This window comes from Electrophorus electricus, chromosome 9, assembly GCF_041902795.1.
Source record: "Electrophorus electricus isolate QZ-2024a chromosome 9, ASM4190279v1, whole genome shotgun sequence".
NCBI classification, from domain to species: domain Eukaryota; kingdom Metazoa; phylum Chordata; class Actinopteri; order Gymnotiformes; family Gymnotidae; genus Electrophorus; species Electrophorus electricus.
The window spans coordinates 14033623-14054221 of record NC_137505.1 but is presented as its reverse complement, the minus strand read 5'-3'; the positions used below and the strand labels follow the sequence as shown (position 1 = coordinate 14054221).

Sequence of the window (20599 nt, the reverse complement as noted above, 5' to 3'; positions counted from 1 at the left end):
TATTGGCAACAAGCACAATCTGAATGATATCAAGACAGACAACTTGGTGAGAATAAATGATACATTTATTAACACAACTACTCTAAATCACAAACAATAGCATAAACAATCTGTATATTTACAGAAAAACAAGCTAAAATATAGCGAGCATGTGTTTATGTGTGTGAGTATGTAAAAGGAGAGGAGAGCGAATGCTTTCATGCAGGTCAGTACACGCTCGCGAGAGCGAGAAGGAGGCGGACATGCTATTGTGCCAGCAATAAAATGGTGCAGAATTTAAACAGCAATGTGACTGTATGTTAATGAGCTCAGCTGGCTTGTTCTCACGTGATGTTAGAACAAAGGGTAATGGCAGGTTTACTAACTGAACAATAAGGTCAATGTGTCTGTGCCTATTGAAGTGACATGATGATACCTATGTTTGCTAGTAAAAAGCAAGACATAGAGAGATTGTATGCAAAGAGGAAAAAGAACTTCCAGTCTGTACAAATATTACTTAAGATTATCCAAACAAAATGGTATGTACACCAAGCCCAAATACTTTCAAGAAAGTACTAGGATCTTGATTAAACTTTACTGTTTAATTCAAGCAGTGGCAGCTGTTACTTGAGTTACTTGAGTTATAATCAGAAGGTTGCTGGATCAAGCTCCACTGTTGGGCATCGGAGCAAGGCCCTCAATTGCTCAAGTTGTACTCAGTTGCTTTGGATAAAAGCGTCAGCTAAATGTAACCTATATACTTTTGCCCAGATATGCCCGACTATAAACTATGCCCAGATGTAAAAGTCTCACATGTTGATGATTTTTGGTGATTATCTCAGTTGGTCATCCTCACTCAGTTTGTCTACAATTAGGAGGGAATTTCCACCCCTGGTTTCTTGTTGATAAAATGTGACGTCGTCAAGGTATGCTGGGAATATGAGTTCCATCCGCAGTTTAACAAGAGGGAACTGACCGCATTTGCAAGCTTGCTTGAAGAAATTTGGTGAACCTGTTGCTGTGGTAATGTTGATCAGATTTCTGTCTGTAAGCGTGTGTGTATGTGTTTCCTTTCTCTAGGTGTATCTCAGAATCCAGATCCGGTGCCAGGTTTCCTCACCTTTTCTGAACTTGACTCTGCTCTGTTCCTCCCCAGGTCTACCTGCCTGCTGGCCACTCCTGGCCACTCCTATATAAAAGCCCCTCCCGAAGGCAGAAGAGGAGGGAGGCAGTGGGGCTGTTGGAGGCAGTGAGGCAGCGGCGGCAGCGGGGGTGGCGGCAGTGGCAGCTAGTTCAGCAGTCGGTTTTGGCTTGTTTGTAATTGTATCATTTGTGTGTATGACCTTCTTTTCCCTGCTTGGACCTCAATTTTCTTTCGCTGGTGTGTGTCTTATTTATTGTTTTGGCCTGGGTCACTTCAGAAGAAATTGCACCAGTGTGTTTATTTGTAACTTCTGTATTATACAACAATACACTAAAAAGAGTCTACCATTTGTGCTTATGTTTCTTTCTGTTACTCTTTAACAGTTGCATGTTCCATTCCTTTAGCCGTTTATCATTCTTTTTCCTTGGTATGGTGCCTAGACGGGGTGGTAACAAGACGTTAGTCTAGATTCCACCATCTCTTGGATCAATTAAATGGAGAAATATGATTCTCAGCTGTTTGCTGTTAACTGTCCACATGGTGCTGAGTGAAGAAAGTATCTGAGAGAGAGATGACAAAGCCCCTCTTTTAGGTCTAACCTTGATGGAGGAAAAACCAGGGAGAGAGTAAAGGTCTGTTGATCAGGGTATTTAAGACACCTGAATTCCACCTGCTTTTAGGCACACCCTCTTTCTTCCATTTGATGCAAGTTTGCTCAATGCGGTGATGATGGTGCTGCTATCTGCTGGATTGGCATGGTACCTAAATTTCCCCCCTTGGTCTTCAGGCTGGGGCTGATGTCATAGTCCTGAAGAGCACAAACGGTTATCCATGCAGTCCAGGTTTACTGTAATATCCACTTGCAGGTGATCAATTCCACAAGTCAACTTGTCCATCCGGTTCATAGTGTAATCCTTGAGATGTCCTGACATCATGATTACATATGTGCAGCTCTTTGGTAGTAACCAAGGCTGATTAACCAAACTACCTAAAGCAATGTAAGTGTACTATTGTAAGTCTTAGATTTTCACTTGATTTTAAAATGATGATACAAAGAAAACAAACTGGGTATCACAAATCATTGACAGGATTAAACGGCCTTTTGTTAGAAAGGAGGAAGTACATCAGGCCTGAGAAAAGAGGACATTAGTAAGTGTTAGCATTAGCTTGTGTAGCTGGAGTAAACCCATCATCAGTGTTTAAGATGCTAGATTAAAGGAATGACATTATGTGAAGTAATGTCCCTCCAGAAAGTTGTCCCTTGTGAGATGTAGGAAGATGTGCAATTACAAGGGTTGGTTGAGCCCAGTAAATTTTACTAGGTATGGTGGTTTCGAATACAATTGTCAAACATGGTGTCTCAATCTAAGTCTACCCTGTGATAGACAAGCATTTAAAATTGTACCAAATTACAATTTCTAATGTGGCTATTGGAGGATCTGGATTTCTTATATGCTACTGAAGATTATAAATAGGGTTATTCAATCTATACCAAATTTGCACCATGGAGGAAGCAGAATTGCTTACCTACATTCTATACACATTTGAGATATCTTATATGGATATGGCAAAAAACAGTTTTAATAGTTTTGTAAGAGAGTGCTGGAATGCCTTGCAGGATTCTACCAATATCCTGCCCCTGCTGTGCAGCTAACAAAGATGATAAAGGGTAGAAACCGAAAGGTATGAGAAGGGATGAAAAGTAGTAATGAAGTTTGGAAAGTAATGTCGTTCCTAAATACCCAGTCAGTTAGTTTTAAAGTTAAACATTCAAACATAACATGAAGAGTCAGCCTTCAGAATTAGTTAAAGAGAATAGCTGGTCCCATCCTTTATTGCCGGTTAACCTTAACAAGCATTATTGAGGCACCCTTCGTGAAGGTCTAACTGTCAAACAGAGAACCCATATTTTTATACACTTTTCAGAAGTGGTTATGTATTCACCCCACCTTCCTTTACATATTAGTGTTTGCATTCACCACCATTACATCTGAACCACACAGTAGTCAATATATGCAAACTGCTATTCAATACCCACACCAGTTGGAAGCCATTACCACTACATTCCAAGAGAAGATTTGTATTAGCCTTGTCCTAAAGAAGATTGTTTTTCTATATGGTCCTGAGCCTGGTGGAGAGTTCATATATCTTACCCTGAGGTCCACCAAAAGCCTACGCAGGATCCTTTACTGAAGCCTGAAGCCCTGTATGCAAGTCATTCTGAAAGGACACAGAATCTCTAAACTCCCTTATGTTTTATGTTATTAATCTGTCCAATGCACTGTTAGGCCTCTTTTCCCTGTAAACACGCATGTTATTACCTCAGTAATAACAGGGACCACCTCTTGTAAAGAATTTATTGCATTTGAAAGTATGGAAATGTGGTCAAAGGTGATGCTAGAAACATCTCCCTTTAAAGGTTAGAAAAGGATATGGAAAGGTGGCTACATGCTTAAAAGCTAAAATGTTACATGTAACTAAACTGTGAGAGATGCCTTTATAAAGAACAGTGTGTGAATCTACAGGGGATGCAGTGGCTGATGTGATCGTGCGTCTGCTATGATAGCGAGGCGAGGTTATTATATTGTGGCTTGTATGTAGTTCAAATGAAATTAAGGAATGGTCTGAGATGGCATCCGACTGGGGTAGTCTGACTATGTTCTCCGTGTCCACCGTATGTCAATAGTAAGTCAAGCGCATGTCCATCAGAGTGTGTGGGTTCTCTTATACATTGGATGAAACCAATTGATTCTGATATACAGCTAAAGGCCAATCTCAAAGGGTCTTGGGCATTATCAAGGTGAATATTGAAATCACAAAAAATAATGGCTCTTTCTACAAAAGTGACTAGATTAGAAAGGAAATCTGAAAATTCCTTAATAAATTCTGAGTAGGGCCGTGGTGGCCTATAGATACCAAATAGTGAAACAGGCTGGGTGGGCTTCATATCGCTGGCTACATCATTCATTTTAGAAAAAAAAACAAAATTTCCCCTTTTTTCCTCAATTATCCTGTTATCTTCAATTCCCTGCTCTAGAGCGATTACTCACGTAATACTAGTCAGAGTTTTAGGGTGCCCCAAAAGGGTGCATTAGGTGCATTAAAGTTACTAATAAAGACTTCAGAATATTCCCTGTCTTTCAAGTAGAAAATAAATCAGAATACCACAGAAATGTATTTGCTATTAAGTAACCTAGAGCCTTAAAGATTATTTTGGACTTCAGTGGACGTAAGAACAATAGCAGGTAAATAAACTTTATTTATTTATTTATTCCTTAATATGGCATTCTCTAAAATGATGTAAATACATTGAAAATATGCAGTACAAGTGCAGTAAAATAATTCAATGTTGTACTTCTTCTTCTTCAAAGCAGAGCATTGGGTACTTAATACAGTAATGTAAATAATGTGATACAAAAAGTTAATGAAGTACAAATTCATGAAACTCATGCTGCTAGTATGTTAAAAGTTATAAATGTAAATGACAATTAATTATTCATACTGTTGTTGGTGGGGAATTCAGTAGATTGACTGATTTAAACTACTCCCAAAGTATTTGCATAACCTGAAACACACATTCGAGTCATGTGGTTTGGCCTGCCACGTTCAGTGGGAGGGCTGTGTTTGCAACCACACCTGCACCTTGTTCGTCTCAATGTATATAAACCCGTGTTAAAGTGTACAGGGTGTTGGTCATTGTCGGTGTAATGTCTGAATGTAACGTGTTTATGTTAGATGTATTCTTGTGTATTATGTTTGTTTAACTTCATTTGTTTCAGGTCCATGTTTATTGTTTCTAATACGTGAGTGCCGCTGTCATTTATGTTAATAAATGTTCGTCCCAGTCGGTGGAGTCTGTGCGTCCTGCCCCTCGCCCTACGGCACTCGGGCCGCCACACATAATCACAGTGCATTATTTCTTTATTATATTAAACTTTTGTACTGGTGTTAAAGCAGTCCAAATATTATACATTGATTCATATACTAAGTACTAAAAGTGTTATACATTGATTGATGTACTATACATCAACTTTTTTATGGCTACTAAATAAAGGTACAACACTGAGCCTGATAAGTATAAACATTTTAAACAGCTTTTTATCATTTAGGTTTTTTTTTTCCTTTTGTGCAAGTCTAAATTAGTCCACTGGGACAATGACACACAAACACTAACACCAACACATCAATGGTCCCTCAATTTAGAGTATTTTTTATTTGAAATGGAGCCCAACTGAGCATGACAACACTGGGATGGAGCAGCGGGTAGGAGAGCCTCATCTTCAGCGTTGCTTGGAGGTGCTCTCCATGGAAGTGATGGCCCAGGGGTGGAAGAATGCCATTCTGGTGGAGAAGGCGGGGTGCCAATGAGACAGGTGTGTCATGCCTGCAGAAGACACTGTCAGAGGCAGATAAGCAGAAGGACAAGGTGAAGTAACATAGCTCAAGGTCCCTACTTAACTGCACCATTTAGAAAGCATGCATAACTTAAAGATAGTTGTGAAAGCCTGAAGGTCTACAACAGGCAGTAATGAACTTTTCTAAACTGGATTTATGGGTTTTACATTGCGCAGAGGCTGAACGATTTTTAATTTCGACCTTTTGACAGTGTGTTTACAGTATTTACTTACTGTAGCCCAGTCCTTGAATGAAGTATTTCAAGGCTTCTGCCAGCTTGCCAGGCTATAAGGTAAGAACAGGACACAATAGATTACACAGTGCATCACTCAGTTTGAATGCAAGAGCATTATTTTAATGGGTAACGACAGACCTGATCAAGCTGTGGTAGACCTCCACAGTCAGCCATCTTCATGAGGGACAACATGAAGGACAATGTTATTCACCACAAGTTCATCACAACGTTCATGATTTATAAGCCCCCAGTGACATATAATGACTTCTGCATTTATAATGAGAGTCAAATAAAAAAAGCAAAACATAACATTTTAAGTATCGCTTTGCTGAGGTTTGAAGGTCACTAACTTTGAGGAGGGTTGTCTTTGAGGGATTCATTTTGGAATTGCAGTCAACCTATGACGGAAAACACAAACATTTGCACGCAGGCTCCCAGGTACATATAGAAGTTTGATTTGAATGCTGGGTTGGATTTTGAATGTTGTTTTTAAACGTCTGCATGTAAAACAAGCTGTACATACCACAGCATCCACCACAGGAGAGTCATCTCCTACCACCAGAAGAGTGTGACACCTACAGCAACAAAACCTTTCAGGCATGTGGTGGCACAGGGGCATTTTACATCAAAAAATAACATGGAATAAGGATAAAAGAGAAACAGTTTCTCACTTACTTTAGAGTCTTTCTACCCAGAGAAGTTCTCTTAATGTTCAGTTTACTTCGGCTGAAAATTGATCAGATCTAATAAGACTGGGAGCTGTTCATATGACAAACAAGTCTAGAAGCAGAGAGCTCAGAAGATTCCATAGAATGCAGATGTCAGTCATACCTGTTGTAGGACTTCATAAAATGCAGAAGGTTTGTCTGGTTAATCCTTTTGCTGATGTTGTGATGGAAGGTCTTTACAAATTCTGCCTTCTTCTTAATCTCCTCCTGCCACGGTGCCATAAAGGAGTCAGTCCAAGACGCAATCAGTCACAAAACATCAAAACTTGATGTGAATATGAATTTAAATGTCTCTTCCTCTATATGCACAGTCTGCACAGGCACTCGAGACAGAAATGTATAATAAAAAGAATATGTAAAAAAAAAAAAAAACATTGTTGACCTTTTGATGGACAATAATGTAGGCATCTGGTTCTTTAGTTACGAAAAGGACACAGTCTAAATTCAGGACAGCTCATTTGGAACACTCATCTTTAGTAATAAGGCATTTAACTTTTAAATATTCTAGTTCAGTGTTTAGTGACCCAGTCCACAGTACACATGAAATGGCCCACATGTTTATTCTAACCCAGCCCAGTACACCTGTACCAGGTGTTCATTTTCCTAATGGCTTGGTTTAGGAGCTAGGATGATGTTGTCAGGAGCTGGGATAGAGGGAAAATGTGGGATGTCAGATGTATCACAAGGACTGGGTTGACAAGTACTGCTCAATAATACATACAATATACATTTCATTTTAGGCGTTATTTCGTACCTGACCGAACAGGTGGGAGATGACAACACTGGGGGGACCAAGGGCCAAGCTGGAAATCTGTGGAAAGTGTGGGTTGATCTTTAGTGGCTGGAGTACACATAAGCTTTGATCAAATACATTACTTTATTAAAAGAGGCTTGACACTGTTCTAAGGATCCTAAAAGAATAAAAATATAGGGTCGATTGTCACCATATGATTGGCATGAAAGGTTAACTGGAAACTGCAGAAAACTAAGAGTAATATGCTGAGAACTATTTGTTATCACATTGAAAGTTATATGGATTCAGTGAACAGCCAAGACACAGGGAACAAGACGGTTTAAATACATGAATTAATAAGAGTTAAACAAGACAGGTGCAAATAATAAGGAGCAAAGAAAATGAAACTAAGCAACGGAACCACAACAAGGAAGTAAAGCAAAACAAAAGACATGAGACAGGGAAACCATAGACATGGACGCTAGGTGGGACCAGCTAAATGACATAATTGTAGAGATACAGGGATCGTGATGTTTAAGCAGGGTGTTAACAGAATGATAATTACTATTGCATTAGACTGTGATACCTTGGATGCTGCCCGGTCTGCCCAGCCCTTTGCCTGAGCATTAATGTTCATCAGGACAAGGCCCTCAACCAAGTCTGGGTACTTCAACTGCAAGACATTTATGCATGAGCAGTCAAAGGGAGATAAACCTTCAGGGCAAAATTACTTACTATATGTCAAACTGTTGTAGTTAAATGAGCAATTAAGAGTCTCCATATTTGGCATTCTTGCACTTTACATTGCACTTAGAAAAAGGTTTGTTTACATGTGCAAGCAGAGGAACAATAGTGAAGTGTCAGTATTCTGGAGAGTTGATGTCTAGCTATCTTGACAGTGTAATGATTAGGATTATGCTGCAAGTATCAACACTTTGTTACAAAGCAAGAATTTCACCAAGGAGTAATCCTTGTTTGATCATTGTGTTAAAATCTATTGGGAAGAAAGACAGTGCTACAACTCACAGCGAACCGTGTGAGGATGTTTGCTCCTGCTCCAACACCCATTCCAATAACACTCTTAATTCTGTGGAGAGAAAAAAATGTACATAACTTTAAACCATTAAAGCGCAAGGTTTCAGATTAGAACAAGGATTGACAGTTTAATCTCAGAGTAAATGGCTAATCTGCTTCACTCACTTAAAATGCTTGAGCACAATTGGGAGGGTCTCGGAGAGCTTGTCCATTGAGCGATATGTGAATCTACAGGAAAAAATTGCACTGAGTGAGTTATAATTCTAAGGGACGCCACTGATTCTTCAGGATTTGAACCTGCTAAACCTAGCTATGATGTACTGGGAGCCACAGCCATCAATGTAGCATATGAACGCTAAGAAAAAAGTTCATGAAAGAAACCCTGGTGCATGACAAGCCGGTGCCAGCTAGACATGCTGACAGTCAGGGCCTCCAGCTGTTAGTTTAGGTGGGCACCAACACCATGGCATAGAGTCGTCCTGTCTGACTGCCAGGAAGGAGTGGTCTGAGGGCTATGGAGTAGGTTCTGATAAATATACATTCTGGAAAAAATTGTATGGGGTAGCTGAAGGTCACATTTTAGATTAGATTTAACCTTGGAATATCTTTCAGCCCCTGAAAGAACATTGTGGTATATGGTGCACTCACGCTCACCCTGCAGGGAAGATGCTGGCACCCTCATGTTGCCCAGGAGCGTTGACCTGACACACGGCAAAGTGTCGCATGATTTCCTGCATGTCCTCATCATAGAAAAGAACGTCGAAGCAAGTTTTGTCCTCAGACATGCATTCCAGGGTCATTACAACACAATAAATGACGCTTATGCTAAGTTTTAGACTTTAGAGCAATCAGCTACGTGCCACAAGCAACAGTATCAGAGTCTTACGGTTCATTCCGATGTCATGGTAGGTGAGGATGACCGGTCGGTTATCCCTGGGGATACCTGCCATGGTGCAGCATACAGTGCCAAAGGGGGTCTCCACATTGTCCTCCTATAAGACCCAGGCGGAGTATAAAGGTCTAGGTCTAGATGTATAAGAAAAACCTCTAAAAAGAGGTCTGATTCCACTGCAGTGGTTTTGTGTGTCAGGACATTACTCTGTCACACTTAGAACTACTTCTGTGGAATGAGCCTCTTATCATGAGGAATGTCAATCATTTATTATTTATCATTAACCCCATAATGCACCCCGCCCCCTAGCGGGCACGCGGGCATCCCCAAACGGGCATACTCAAATAAATTACTTGATAAAATCGAATATTCTTAAAGTACAGTACATTTATCAACATAACATTTCTTAGGACTAATACAAGTACCTGCTTACCGATTTTCAGCCATCTACATGCATCCGTTCGCCACAAATCCCATGCTGAATACATAATGTTTTTCGGCTAGATTTCCACAAACACGTGCCTGCCCTTTTAAGTTGCCTTTTAAAACTTTCTTCCGGTATAAGAGAAATTCAGATTTTGTCATAGAAAATTCAATTACCATCAAATAAACACAGTGACATGTTTAAAAAGTTTATAGAATGCTAATAAAGCTCTTTATTATCTTGCTCACTTCTTTCGTAACCTAACAAAAAAAAACGCAAACCTTTAGTTACATCAAACTGCACGTTACTATCCTAAAACTGTTCCTGAATAGAGCATTGTACCCTCCTTTCTTAGAATCCGTGTTTGTTATTCGTCCATCGAATAAATATTCTCTTTGAATGCTTTGTTTTTCTACCTATGGCAAGATTCCGTATTTCGTTGCTGTTCATGGTTGGCCTATCAAAAGAGCTTATAGTAATGGACCGTTGAAACCAAAATGATTGAAACCACTTTCAGCAATTAGTATTCTGTCAGAAGAAAACATCGACACCTCATTTGCCTTGAATACTACACTACAGAGGTGGGGCGGGCCACAATATAAGGTCCTGTTGCGCACTAACATCCTCCATTTGGAATTGCATCGTATACGCAAGTTACTCCATTTTGGCTAGTTCGCTTTGTTTTTGTAACACATTCCGCTTTTGGTAAAAATGTGTTATTTTTATCACAGTAATGGAGAGGAAAAGGCGATTTACAGTTTCTGATGTCCATGAGGAGCTATTTAGATTTAGCGAGGTGAGAGCGATGACGGTTCCATGGCTGCTAGCATGGATTCTGCTGAGCAAGACGCTTTTGAGCTTGGAATCGACGCCGTGCTCGATGTACCGTAAGTATGAAATGCATATAGCATACGTGATTCTTTATTGTAAAAGTTCAGTGTTGATTGTGTAATATTTAAATGTCCATTGAATTTGCTGCTATGTTGACTGAAACTCTTGTACTTGTTGTGTTGTTTATCGCAACTCCCTCTGGATAAGCGCGTCTGCTACATGCCCTAAATGTAAATGTATTGTTGTTTGAGATGGAGCTTATGTATTTTGCACTAGGCATTAGTATTAGCATTGATTAGCATTAGCATTGATCATCATTCTAGTTAATTGGTATCTTGGTTAAATAATTGTAAAGCGTCCTTCATCATGCAAAGGCACTATAGTGATATAATTGTAAATGTAATAATAATTATTGTCTTATTTAGCATGACAATTTGCAATTTGTATTTATTTTCATCTTCATATCTTACTCATTTGGCTGTTATCCTGTCTTTGTCTATCAGTGAAGAAAATTCACCCTCCCCTACCCCATCTGAGAGATTTCACACAGAGATTTCTTCTGGCCCACCCCCAGAGCCATCAGCTTCTACCCCCTGCCAATCTGTGGACACCCCTCACACCTCAAGACTGCATAGTCAGAGGCCCGAGGAGGACACATTGGAGACGCCAGATGAGACTAAGTAGAAAATACTGTGTAGCTTCTTGAATACTTTATTGTAATCGCCCTAAACATTGTTTCAGGGCAAGAGATTGTGTTTTAGACTAAAATGTAATGCAATGTAAAGATTCCATTTATAATGCTACTCTGTTCTTTACCTTTTAAATACATTGAAACAGCGTTTCAAAGCATTGTATTCGCCCTAAACACTGTTTCAGGACAAGAGATTGTGTTTTAGACTAAAATGTAATGCATTATAAATGGAATCTTTACATTGCTACTCTGTTCTTTACCTTTTAAACATATTGAAACAGCATTGTAATCGCCCTAAACACTGTTTCAGCGCAAGAGATTGTTTTAGACTAAAATGTAATGCATTATATTTGGAATCTTTACATTGCTACTCTGTTCTTTGACTTTTAAACACATTGAAACAGCGTTTCAAAGCATTGTATTCGCCCTAAACACTGTTTCAGGGCAAGAGATTGTGTTTTAAATGGCCCCCTCAGCCATTCAGAACACATCAGAACCTCACGCAGTACCCTGCAGGAACTGCACACGGCCACCTTTGTTTTCTCACCGTGCTGCTGTTGAAGTCCAGGAGCAAATCCTCCTCTGATGTTCTCCTGTGCTGTCCTCCACAGGATGCTCATGAGTTCCTGATGCTCTGCTTACTGCAGCTGAAAGAGGAGGGAGAGAGACTCAGGGCCTCTTTCTTCTCTTACATCTGCCCTGTGGCAAACTTTGAGTTTCATATCAAGTCTGTGCTCACATGCACCAGGTAATTAGGTATCACTGTTGCATATCTCCTTTGTGTTAATGGACTGGTCTTAACCAGTCTTAACGTGTTTGTTTAAAGTACATTTTCTCACCGAGAGTAGGCGCTTTCTCCGGACATCTCTGTTTAAAGTATTCATGAAAGTTTCATAACATACATAACTTAAATATGAACATGTAAAATGCTCACAAGTTCAGCTTGTATTCATCACATAGCTTTCAAATCTGAGTGTGTGTGAATTTGGGAAAACATAACAGGAGAGAGGAGAGAGAGAGACCAAAAAGAAGAGAGATGCAAGCTGAGAGAGACACAGAGACAGAATGAGAGAGAATGAAAGAGGCCTGTTAATACAGAGATGGCGTTCGATCCGTGATGCGTTTTCAGTTAATCATATGAAAAAAAAGATGTATTTGTTTGTTGCAGGAATGTGCACCCACTGGCACCTACAGACTCCAGGCGGTGGTTTCTCATTTAGGTGACAGCATGGACCATGGTGAGTAATCTGACATTATTTATACACGTGCAGTGGAAACTATTAAATGACTAAGGACCACCGACTACTCCGACAGGCCACTATATCAGTGACACAGCTGAGGGAGAAGGACAGAGCTGGTTGTCATTCAGTGACTTAAAAGTATCAAGAAGCACTGAGCCAGCCATCCTGAAGAGCAGGACAAAAACAGCCTACCTGATTTTCTACGTGCACAGGTAGAATCTCACCTTTCAGACTTGGGAATGTAGGTACCTCAGTCTAGGAGCACTCTAACAGAAACAAGTTTTACAAGCTTATATATGTAGGGAGTAAATTAGCCTTTACTGTGCCCTGGGACTGCAGGTCTCTTGTGCATGACAGGTGAGTGAGGCCTACTCCCAGCACCGGTTGGCAGGTGCTAACCTTCTTTCTCAGTCCTTTCACCCTTCCCTCTCTGTAAAAGAATTTAAAAAAATTTAACCCATTAAAATGAGCCATTTTTTATTCTCCACAAAATAGTAAATGCCCCCTCTGGCGTTCTTGTTAAAACACTTTTTCCATATTTTTATGCCATAGATTTATAACATGAATAATACTATACTTGTCAAGTCAACATATTTAGATGAGGTGTCCTAGTGTCAGCTATTGTCTTCTAATTGCTATTGGAGATGTACAAGTCCCCATTCTTTATCCCCAACATTGTTCATACTAAAAGATTAATTTCTTTTCCAAGTAGCACATGGCAGGGATTAAACACCTATTTACATGGACGTCACTTCCATCGCCACATATGAGAACACTACCAGGGTGCTTCACTGACAGAGGAAGAGCTTCAGTCCTTTTTGAGAAATAACCAACTTGTATTTTAATTTGCAGATGTTAGGAGTGAACCAGCATCTGTCTATAGTTCTTTTAATTGTGAGCACACATATTTAAACCCTTGTTTTGTTGTTGCTTGTCAGTGTTTGACCCCATGTATGCTGCTTTGCTGTGTTTTAAGACTGCCTGTTATGTTCTAAGTAGTGTTAATGCTTAATGCTCTTCGTGTTTGGTTTTGTCTTGTTCTGTATGATAATAAACGTCTGTGGCATCTGAACCGCAGCTCATCTTTGCATCCGGCTTCACGTCACAGGAACACCGACCGTTGAAGGTTGCCTCGAGCCAAGGGAAAGAAGAAAAAGGGGAAGAAGCAGTGTAGCTGCTTCTACCCAACCCATGCAGGAGAATCCTCCATACTTGTGGGAACACTCCCTGTCATCACATCAGGGGAGAGTATCTCTGGAGGATTTTGGGGGGGCCCTGGTGGTGGTCCAGGATCAGATGCTGCAGAGTCCTGCCTACCTTCACTGGATTACCGGGACCCGTACGATTACTACTACCAATATCCAGGGACAGACTCTGCAGGGTCCTACTATCCCCCCACGGACTACCAGGAGGATTACAGCAGGAATGAGGAGTATGTTGACGTCGGCCTCAGGTCGGACACCGAATCTGACCGCTCTGAGGATCCATCAGTGGAGGTGGAGGAGGCCCGCCATGAGGATCCTTCCTGTGGTTTATAGACCGGGTCAGAGGACTCTGAAAGCGACGAGCCTCCGATGTTAGTGCTTAATGTTCTTCGTGTTTGGTTTCATTTTGTTTTGTGTGTTAATAAACATCTGTCCCATGTGAACCACGGCTCGTCTTTGCATCCTGCCTTGTCTCCCACGTCACAGAACAGCAATTCATCTACACTTCTCACAGATAAAACTATCGCTAACGGCGAAGAATAAACATGTTGCAAAAAAGCAGTAAGAGCTAGTATGCAGAAACAGTGGTGTTAGCGCGAAACAGTTTCAAAAACAGGAGTCTCCTTATGAAGGAAGGAGGTTCTTATGAACCTCTGTATTTTGACAGCAAGTATTGACCATGTGCCATTAAAACCATGCCAGGTATGGTATTAATCCACAAAATAGCACATCAAATCTAATTATTTGGCTAGTACAGGGTTATGCAATATTCCCTCAACTCAGCAAAATGCAACAGCTTGAATTACTTAACTGATTAATAATAATAAAAAATCTTTCCGGACTATAAAAACATAGCTGACCCATTCGAAAGATTAAACATCCAGTGAGTGTGTATCCTGGCATGTTAAGGTAAAAGGCATCTCCGACTGGAATACATTTAAGCGGTTTCGGGCGCCATCTGGTGGCGACTTGGAGTCCTTATCACGCTCTCATTTCTTTTGTATGTCGGGACAAATGTTTTGTTATCCTACCTATCGAGCAGTCCTACCTAGATTTAATGCATTTATGTACATTAGCATTAGTCCAGGCTTCTGGTGTTTATTTTGGATGCATATATTATAATTAGGCTACTGTGGACATTTGTATTTTGTATAGCTACAGCACCTGTACTTCACACACGTGTAGTAATCGGATCTAGAAAGTTGCCAGCCCTATTAAAATATTAGATTTATAGTATAATAGTTTCATTAAACAGACAAAGCGTTAATCACAATAATTTGCATGATGATTAATCTTGAACCAAAAATCTCGCCGGGAGCTGTAGTTCTCTTTCCAGACACACACCCAATAAAACTGTGCTTGATCATTTCTTATTGATAGCCACTGACTATAGGATCAATAGAATAGTACAACCAAATAACCTTTAATGTTTTGCTTTACTGTAATACAATTTAGAATTGTGATGTTACCCTTTTAAGAAGAACTGAACACATTGTGACAAGAGCAACTGGATGAAGCTTTATTGACATGCTGGTCAAGGACTCACATCCAATATGTTTAAAATACATTAATTGAGGCCAAGTGCAGCATAAAAAAATATTTTAACTTCACACAGAACCAAAACCATCAACATCAAAATATAAATGTATAAAAATATGGGTATTGTTAAAAAAAATGTTAAAAATGGGGCCTCCCACAGAAAGGCATGGCACAGTCAGCGACTTCAATTCAAAGTTTTTTATTCAAAGTAAAAAAAAACAAAAACAAAAAAACACTTGGGCAGGTTGGTGGCGCTCTACACGAACTTGGGCAGACGCTTGGGGCTGAGCGGGATGTATGTGGACATGTCGGAGTGCTGCGCCGTCACGCAGCTCATGACGTTCGCCCGCCGCAGCTGGGAGTTGGGGCCAAGGAAGGGAAGGAAGGGTTAAACAACAAGATGAGTGACAGCAAGGAAAGTGTTAGGAAGGATTTCATAATGGCTTTAAAAAGACGAGGCGAGGGCACCTGGTGGGCTGGACTTTGGTGTCATCTTCGTCCTCCGAGTCGCTGGAGATGATGATGACGCTCATAGCTGGGCTGGGCGTGTCAGAGATGATAATGGGCTCCGATGCGTCGCCCATGCCATGCACGGGGGAGGACACAGGTCTGGCACAGGGTCAGAGGAGCACGTCAACACTCTCAACACACACTGCACACTCGAGTGAACACACACAACCTATCACCAAAGTGTGATGCCACAGAGCCATCCAGCACTTGTTACAACAGTTGTACCCACAATGCAGACCCACACACTAGACCAGTAGGTCTCGAGTCCTGTTCTAGGGTTCCCTTGCACTGAATTAGTGTGGAGTTTTAGCGTTAATGCCAGCCAATATAAAGTGCAATAAGAAGCAGGGAGTACCTAGCCCGGCTCTCTGCTTGGCGATCTTTTGACCTCTTGAACCCGCCCTGCTGTGCCGGTTGTCCCACCTGGCTGTGCTGGGCGAGCCAGCTGCTGAAGGTGTCATTGAGGTTGGCAGCTGTGCTGGCCCCGCCCCCCGCCCCACCCCCACTGCCAAACAGGCTCTTGCTGCCATCACACCCTGTGCACTGCCGATTGCAGATCTCCATTTTCTGGAAGCAAGATTTCACACTGCAGCGAGAGAGAGAGAGAGAGAGAGAGAGACACGGGCGGGGGGCAAGTTACAGTACTACCATTTGGATTTGTAAATTAAGATGGTGTTCCTTAATTTTTTTTAAAAACTGTGACATGTAGATTGGAAGGCCTGGAACAACTCACTGGGCACTTTGAGGGAACTGGAGGAGGTGGCTCATGGTGACAAACGGGTGCTTCAGGGCCTTCATCGGCGTGATCCGTTTGTCAGCGTCCAGCGTGAGCATCTTGTTCAGCAGGTCGATGAACTCCCGCCGGTCTGCCTTCTCCGCCGAGACGTCTGCGCCTTCCAGACTGGTCGCATTGACCTGCGTGAGAGACCCAGGGGTGAGTCATATTAAACACCAGCAGAGGGCACCGATCCACCTAAGACGCAGCAAGTTCTGCAGCAAGTTACTATGCATTGCTCTGCCTTTCGTAGACGCCGTTCTCCAGAGCGATTCATGTGCGTTCCTCATTATAACGGCACGAACGCTCGACCTTTGAGCTAGCACCTTGCTCAACCTGCTCTACAACGTGAGCCGTGGAAGCTGTTTCTCACGTTCTTCAAATTCACATCACAACAGTAAAGCAATGCGTACAGTTATGTGCACAAAAGCCAAAATAACCTGCATCATGTCGTCAAGACAGGTGAAAATGTACTTCCGTGTCTCTTTGGACTTGATGCCATGCTCTGCCTCATGCTCTGAAGGCGTCTGGAGAAAGGAAAGAAAAAAAATCAACCATTCAGCTCCACCATAAAGTTACATGACATCATTAAGTTACATCCCTTATGAAACAAACACATGGTATTTGGCATTTAAAGACTGGCAAACCTTGAGTCTCCACAGGGGGCAGCTGGAGTCAGGGCTCCTGTGGAAATAATAGTTGCTCTTGGTCCCTGCGCTCAGCAGGTACTCTGCTGGTAGGCCCTGCGTCTGGGAGATGTAACGGATCTGCAGAGACACCACACGGCAAGAGGATTACGACTTTATTTTGTGTTCATCCTTCCATTTTCAAAATGCATGTATAAAAAAAAAAAGAAAAGAAAAACAGGCCATAGAAACTCTTATTTATATTATTCCTAAAAATAAGCTAGCCAAAGCAGTAGCTAAAAGCTCAAACCATACATTCACTCTCTTCCTTGCTAGCCATTATGGACTCCCTAACAAACTGCATAGTTAGAAGAACGGCCATTTCCATTAGCAACACTACGCCACTCTTTTCACAAACAAGATTTACGTCTTCATCACACAGTGAGAAAAGTGTGAAAAGAAAGTGAAAGAACCGACCCCAAATCAGCGAAATTCTACAGAGCTCCGTGAATCCAAGCCCAAGATGCGTGAAAAAGACTAGGCACAGCTCAAAGGCCCGTGTGCTTACCTGATCATATTCAGAGGCTCCCGGATACAGGGGGGAGCCCAGAAACAGCTCGGCGATGACACAGCCCAGCGACCACATATCCACGGCCTCGCAGAAAGGGAGACCCAGGATGATCTCAGGTGACCTAGACCAAAAACACAGATATCGCCATCATGAAATAAGTCTCGGCTGATTCCGTAGTTTGTGGTGATTCGGCGGCAATTGCTTTAACACAAACGGTGCTGAATTCATTCATGAAAATGTAAAAGGTTTAAATAGTATTTTGTTGATGAGTCCAGGTTTTTTTTTCCCCCCTACACACCACTTTACATTACACACCCACTATTCTAACATGGAACTATATGCAAAAATGCACTGACACTACAATGATGTTCTGTTTTCCATTAAGTAAATACAGAGTATCAATGCAGTTAAACACTGTTACTCGGTAAACAACACGGTTAATTAACGGTATAGCTACAATGCAACAGCAGTTTTGTACAGACATGACCAATACTAATATTACCAAAGCCTGCAACTCGGAGCATCTTAACTAATCTCAGACATTGAAGAGGGTTCATCAGGTATTTTGCTAAATAACAGCACTCACATGAATCACTAAAATTAAACCACTTATAAATCAAATATGAATCAGTCGTGCTCCAGTTAACTGTAATGCTTATCACGATTTTAATGTGTAGCAGGGTCATCGCAACTGCCAAAATGTGCAGCTCTACTCTAAAGCACACTCGAGTGCAACAAGTGCACACTTATTTCTAACACGCCTCAGCACGTGTCCCTCACCGGTAGTATCTGGTCTGCAGGTAGCTGGAGCACACGGCCTCGGAGACGTGGCTAGCCGAGCCGAAGTCGATGACTTTGACCCTGTACGGCTGCCTGACGGGGTCCACCAGCATGATGTTTTCAGGCTTGAGGTCGGTGTGGATCAGGCCCAGGCTCTTCAGCTTCATGAGCGCCGTGGCGACCTGCTGCAGCACGGGCCGGACGCACTTCAACAGAAGCGGGCTGAACATGCTGTCCTTCAGGAAGTCGTAGAGGCTCTGCCCCAGCATCTCGAACACCAGGCACATGTGCTTCTTGTGCTGGAAGCACTCATACGCACGCACGAAGTTGAACTCGTCTGCGTTCTCCCTGCTCAGCCGTCTCAGGATGCTCACCTGAGGAGGAGCAAATGAGGAAAGACAGATTTAATTTTTCTGCACTTTTTTTTTTAATACACATCCAAACAGGTATGGCTTATGCAATTGTAGCTAAGCCTTCTTTTTATAGTAAGCTTCAAGCTGTCGATGTGTTATCTGAACTAGTTCCTACTGATGCTTTGAAAATTAGAACTAGTGTGCTGATACCAAACACAAGTGTTTTTGTGCTACCCTGGCTGTATACAGATTCCACAGAGTGAGTTAGCACATCTGATACCAACAAACAGAATCGGGGCTACAGCTGATTCCATATCAAAAGCTCTAAAAAAGCAGGCAAAACTTTCCCACCTCGATCTGACCCTGTCGAGCAAAGAATGGATGGTTTTTCAGGATCTTGATGGCAACCATTTCATTGGTGTCCTTCTTGGAGCATTTGGCCACATGGCCAAAACTTCCACAACCAAGGAAGTGCAGCACCTCGTAGCTGTTGGAGGCAGAGCAGAGGATCTCATTCTGCACCAGCTGGTATTTACAATCACCTATCGATTTACTGCTATCTGCGGTACAACCGGAGTACGCAATGGACTGGGTGGAAGAGGTGGTTGTTCCGCTCCTGGCCACGCGCTTGGACAACGAAGGGGTGTAGAGATCCTCCAGGATCTGTACGCTGTCGCTGCTGTGTTCCCCTTCTCTCTTCCTCTTCAGGCTGCATCGCTTCTGACGGGCGTCTTCTCCCCGCTGGCTGGACGACGACGCAGCCTTGTCTGAGGCTCCAGAGGGGGAAAAGACCAGGGCAGGTAAGCCATCGGTTGAACTGAACCCTGGATCCGAGGGCCAGGGCGTCCCCGGCCGAATCCGAGGACCAGGACTCCGCAGGTAGTAATTGCTCTCGAATTTTACTTTCTTGGCGATCCCACTGGAGGAATCTGAAGGGGAAGAGAATATTCCTTTAGGGAAAGATGAAAACAGGGCCACTAACCAAAGGAATGCTATGCAGATCTAGTTAGGGGCTATATTCAAAATTAAAACTAAAACAGCAGATTAAAAAACAACAACAACAACAACAACAAAACACGATCTATGATTTAGCTAACGCTAGCTAGCTAACGCTAAAGCTAACCGCTAGTTAACTTCATAACTTACCCTCAGTGTTGATTATTTTCCCACCTTTAACCTTACGGAAAGAAGGCTCAAGAAAACCGAACGGATATAATTCATGATCATCCATGTTGTTCTGTGGTTCTTAATTTAAAGAATTGAAATTATTAGCACGCTATATCGACCGGAGTGAGAAGATTTCCACCAAATATCAATTCGCTACTCTACGGACTCTTCGTTCCATGGCAACAAGGTGACATGGACAGGTGTAACGTCATAAAATGGAATTTCAAGTGCACGTATTGAACCTCGCCAGTGGACAAGATAAAAGCTCACATTTATTTTACTCTTTGTCCAGACATAATCAAAACTGTAGTGTCTGCTTGTCCGCCTGCTGCACCTACAGGCCCAAACTGGCAGACTCATATAAATCACTTGATAGCATCGAATATTAAGTACTACATTTATCAACATAACATTTCTTAGAACTAATACATGTACCTGCTTACCGATTTCAGCCGTCTACATGCATCCGTTCTCCAGAATCCCACGCTAAATATTTCGTGCTTTGCTGGTAAATTTCCACAACAATCGTGCCTGTCATTTTAAATGGCATTTTAAAACATGCTTCCAGTATAAGATAACTTCAGATTTTGTCAAAGAAAATTCAATTACATAAAAAGTGGGGTGGGTGACTATTATTTACTTCATATGTTTCCTGGGCAAGTGGCGTGATTGGCAGGTGTTTCAACAAATGGAGGAGGTATAGATGAAAACGTAGACCCTTCACTTGTCTTATTTAGTTCTCCTT

General features: G+C 41.8%; 2 protein-coding genes across 2 annotated transcripts; both read right to left on the bottom strand.

Moving 5' to 3' along the window:
- Window positions 1–5074: 5074 nt before the first annotated feature.
- LOC145659192 (protein NDRG1-like) lies at window positions 5075–9240 on the bottom strand. Its single transcript, XM_081720337.1, has 12 exons — window positions 9136–9240; window positions 8904–9024; window positions 8415–8477; window positions 8241–8301; window positions 7801–7887; window positions 7236–7292; window positions 6593–6688; window positions 6277–6324; window positions 6104–6151; window positions 5892–5927; window positions 5752–5803; window positions 5075–5519 (listed from the first exon to the last, which is right to left on the bottom strand). Exons 1-12 carry the CDS (start codon window positions 9197–9199, stop codon window positions 5404–5406), a joined length of 849 nt encoding a protein of 282 aa, XP_081576463.1. The 5' UTR covers window positions 9200–9240; the 3' UTR covers window positions 5075–5403.
- Window positions 9241–15328: 6088 nt separating this feature from the next.
- On the bottom strand, window positions 15329–19918 carry LOC145659191 (homeodomain-interacting protein kinase 1-like). Its single transcript, XM_081720336.1, has 10 exons — window positions 19870–19918; window positions 19039–19511; window positions 18335–18708; window positions 17552–17675; window positions 17005–17124; window positions 16798–16884; window positions 16316–16497; window positions 15938–16168; window positions 15555–15681; window positions 15329–15427 (listed from the first exon to the last, which is right to left on the bottom strand). Exons 1-10 carry the CDS (start codon window positions 19916–19918, stop codon window positions 15329–15331), a joined length of 1866 nt encoding a protein of 621 aa, XP_081576462.1.
- Window positions 19919–20599: the final 681 nt, after the last annotated feature.

Excerpts from the sequence above, each read along its gene's own strand:
- LOC145659192 (XM_081720337.1), bottom strand. The coding sequence starts at position 9,199 with ATGGCAGGTATCCCCAGGGATAACCGACCGGTCATCCTCACCTACCAT. Across the intron at positions 7,293-7,800 it reads CAGACCGGGCAGCATCCAAG|ATTTCCAGCTTGGCCCTTGG; the intron begins GTATCACAGTCT and ends CACTTTCCACAG. Across the intron at positions 5,804-5,891 it reads GTCTACCACAGCTTGATCAG|CCTGGCAAGCTGGCAGAAGC; the intron begins GTCTGTCGTTAC and ends CTTACCTTATAG.
- LOC145659191 (XM_081720336.1), bottom strand. The coding sequence starts at position 19,918 with ATGGATGATCATGAATTATATCCGTTCGGTTTTCTTGAGCCTTCTTTC. Across the intron at positions 19,512-19,869 it reads TTTTCTTGAGCCTTCTTTCC|GGTTCAGTTCAACCGATGGC; the intron begins GTAAGGTTAAAG and ends CCTCGGATCCAG. Across the intron at positions 16,498-16,797 it reads GTCTTGACGACATGATGCAG|GTCAATGCGACCAGTCTGGA; the intron begins GTTATTTTGGCT and ends TCTCTCACGCAG.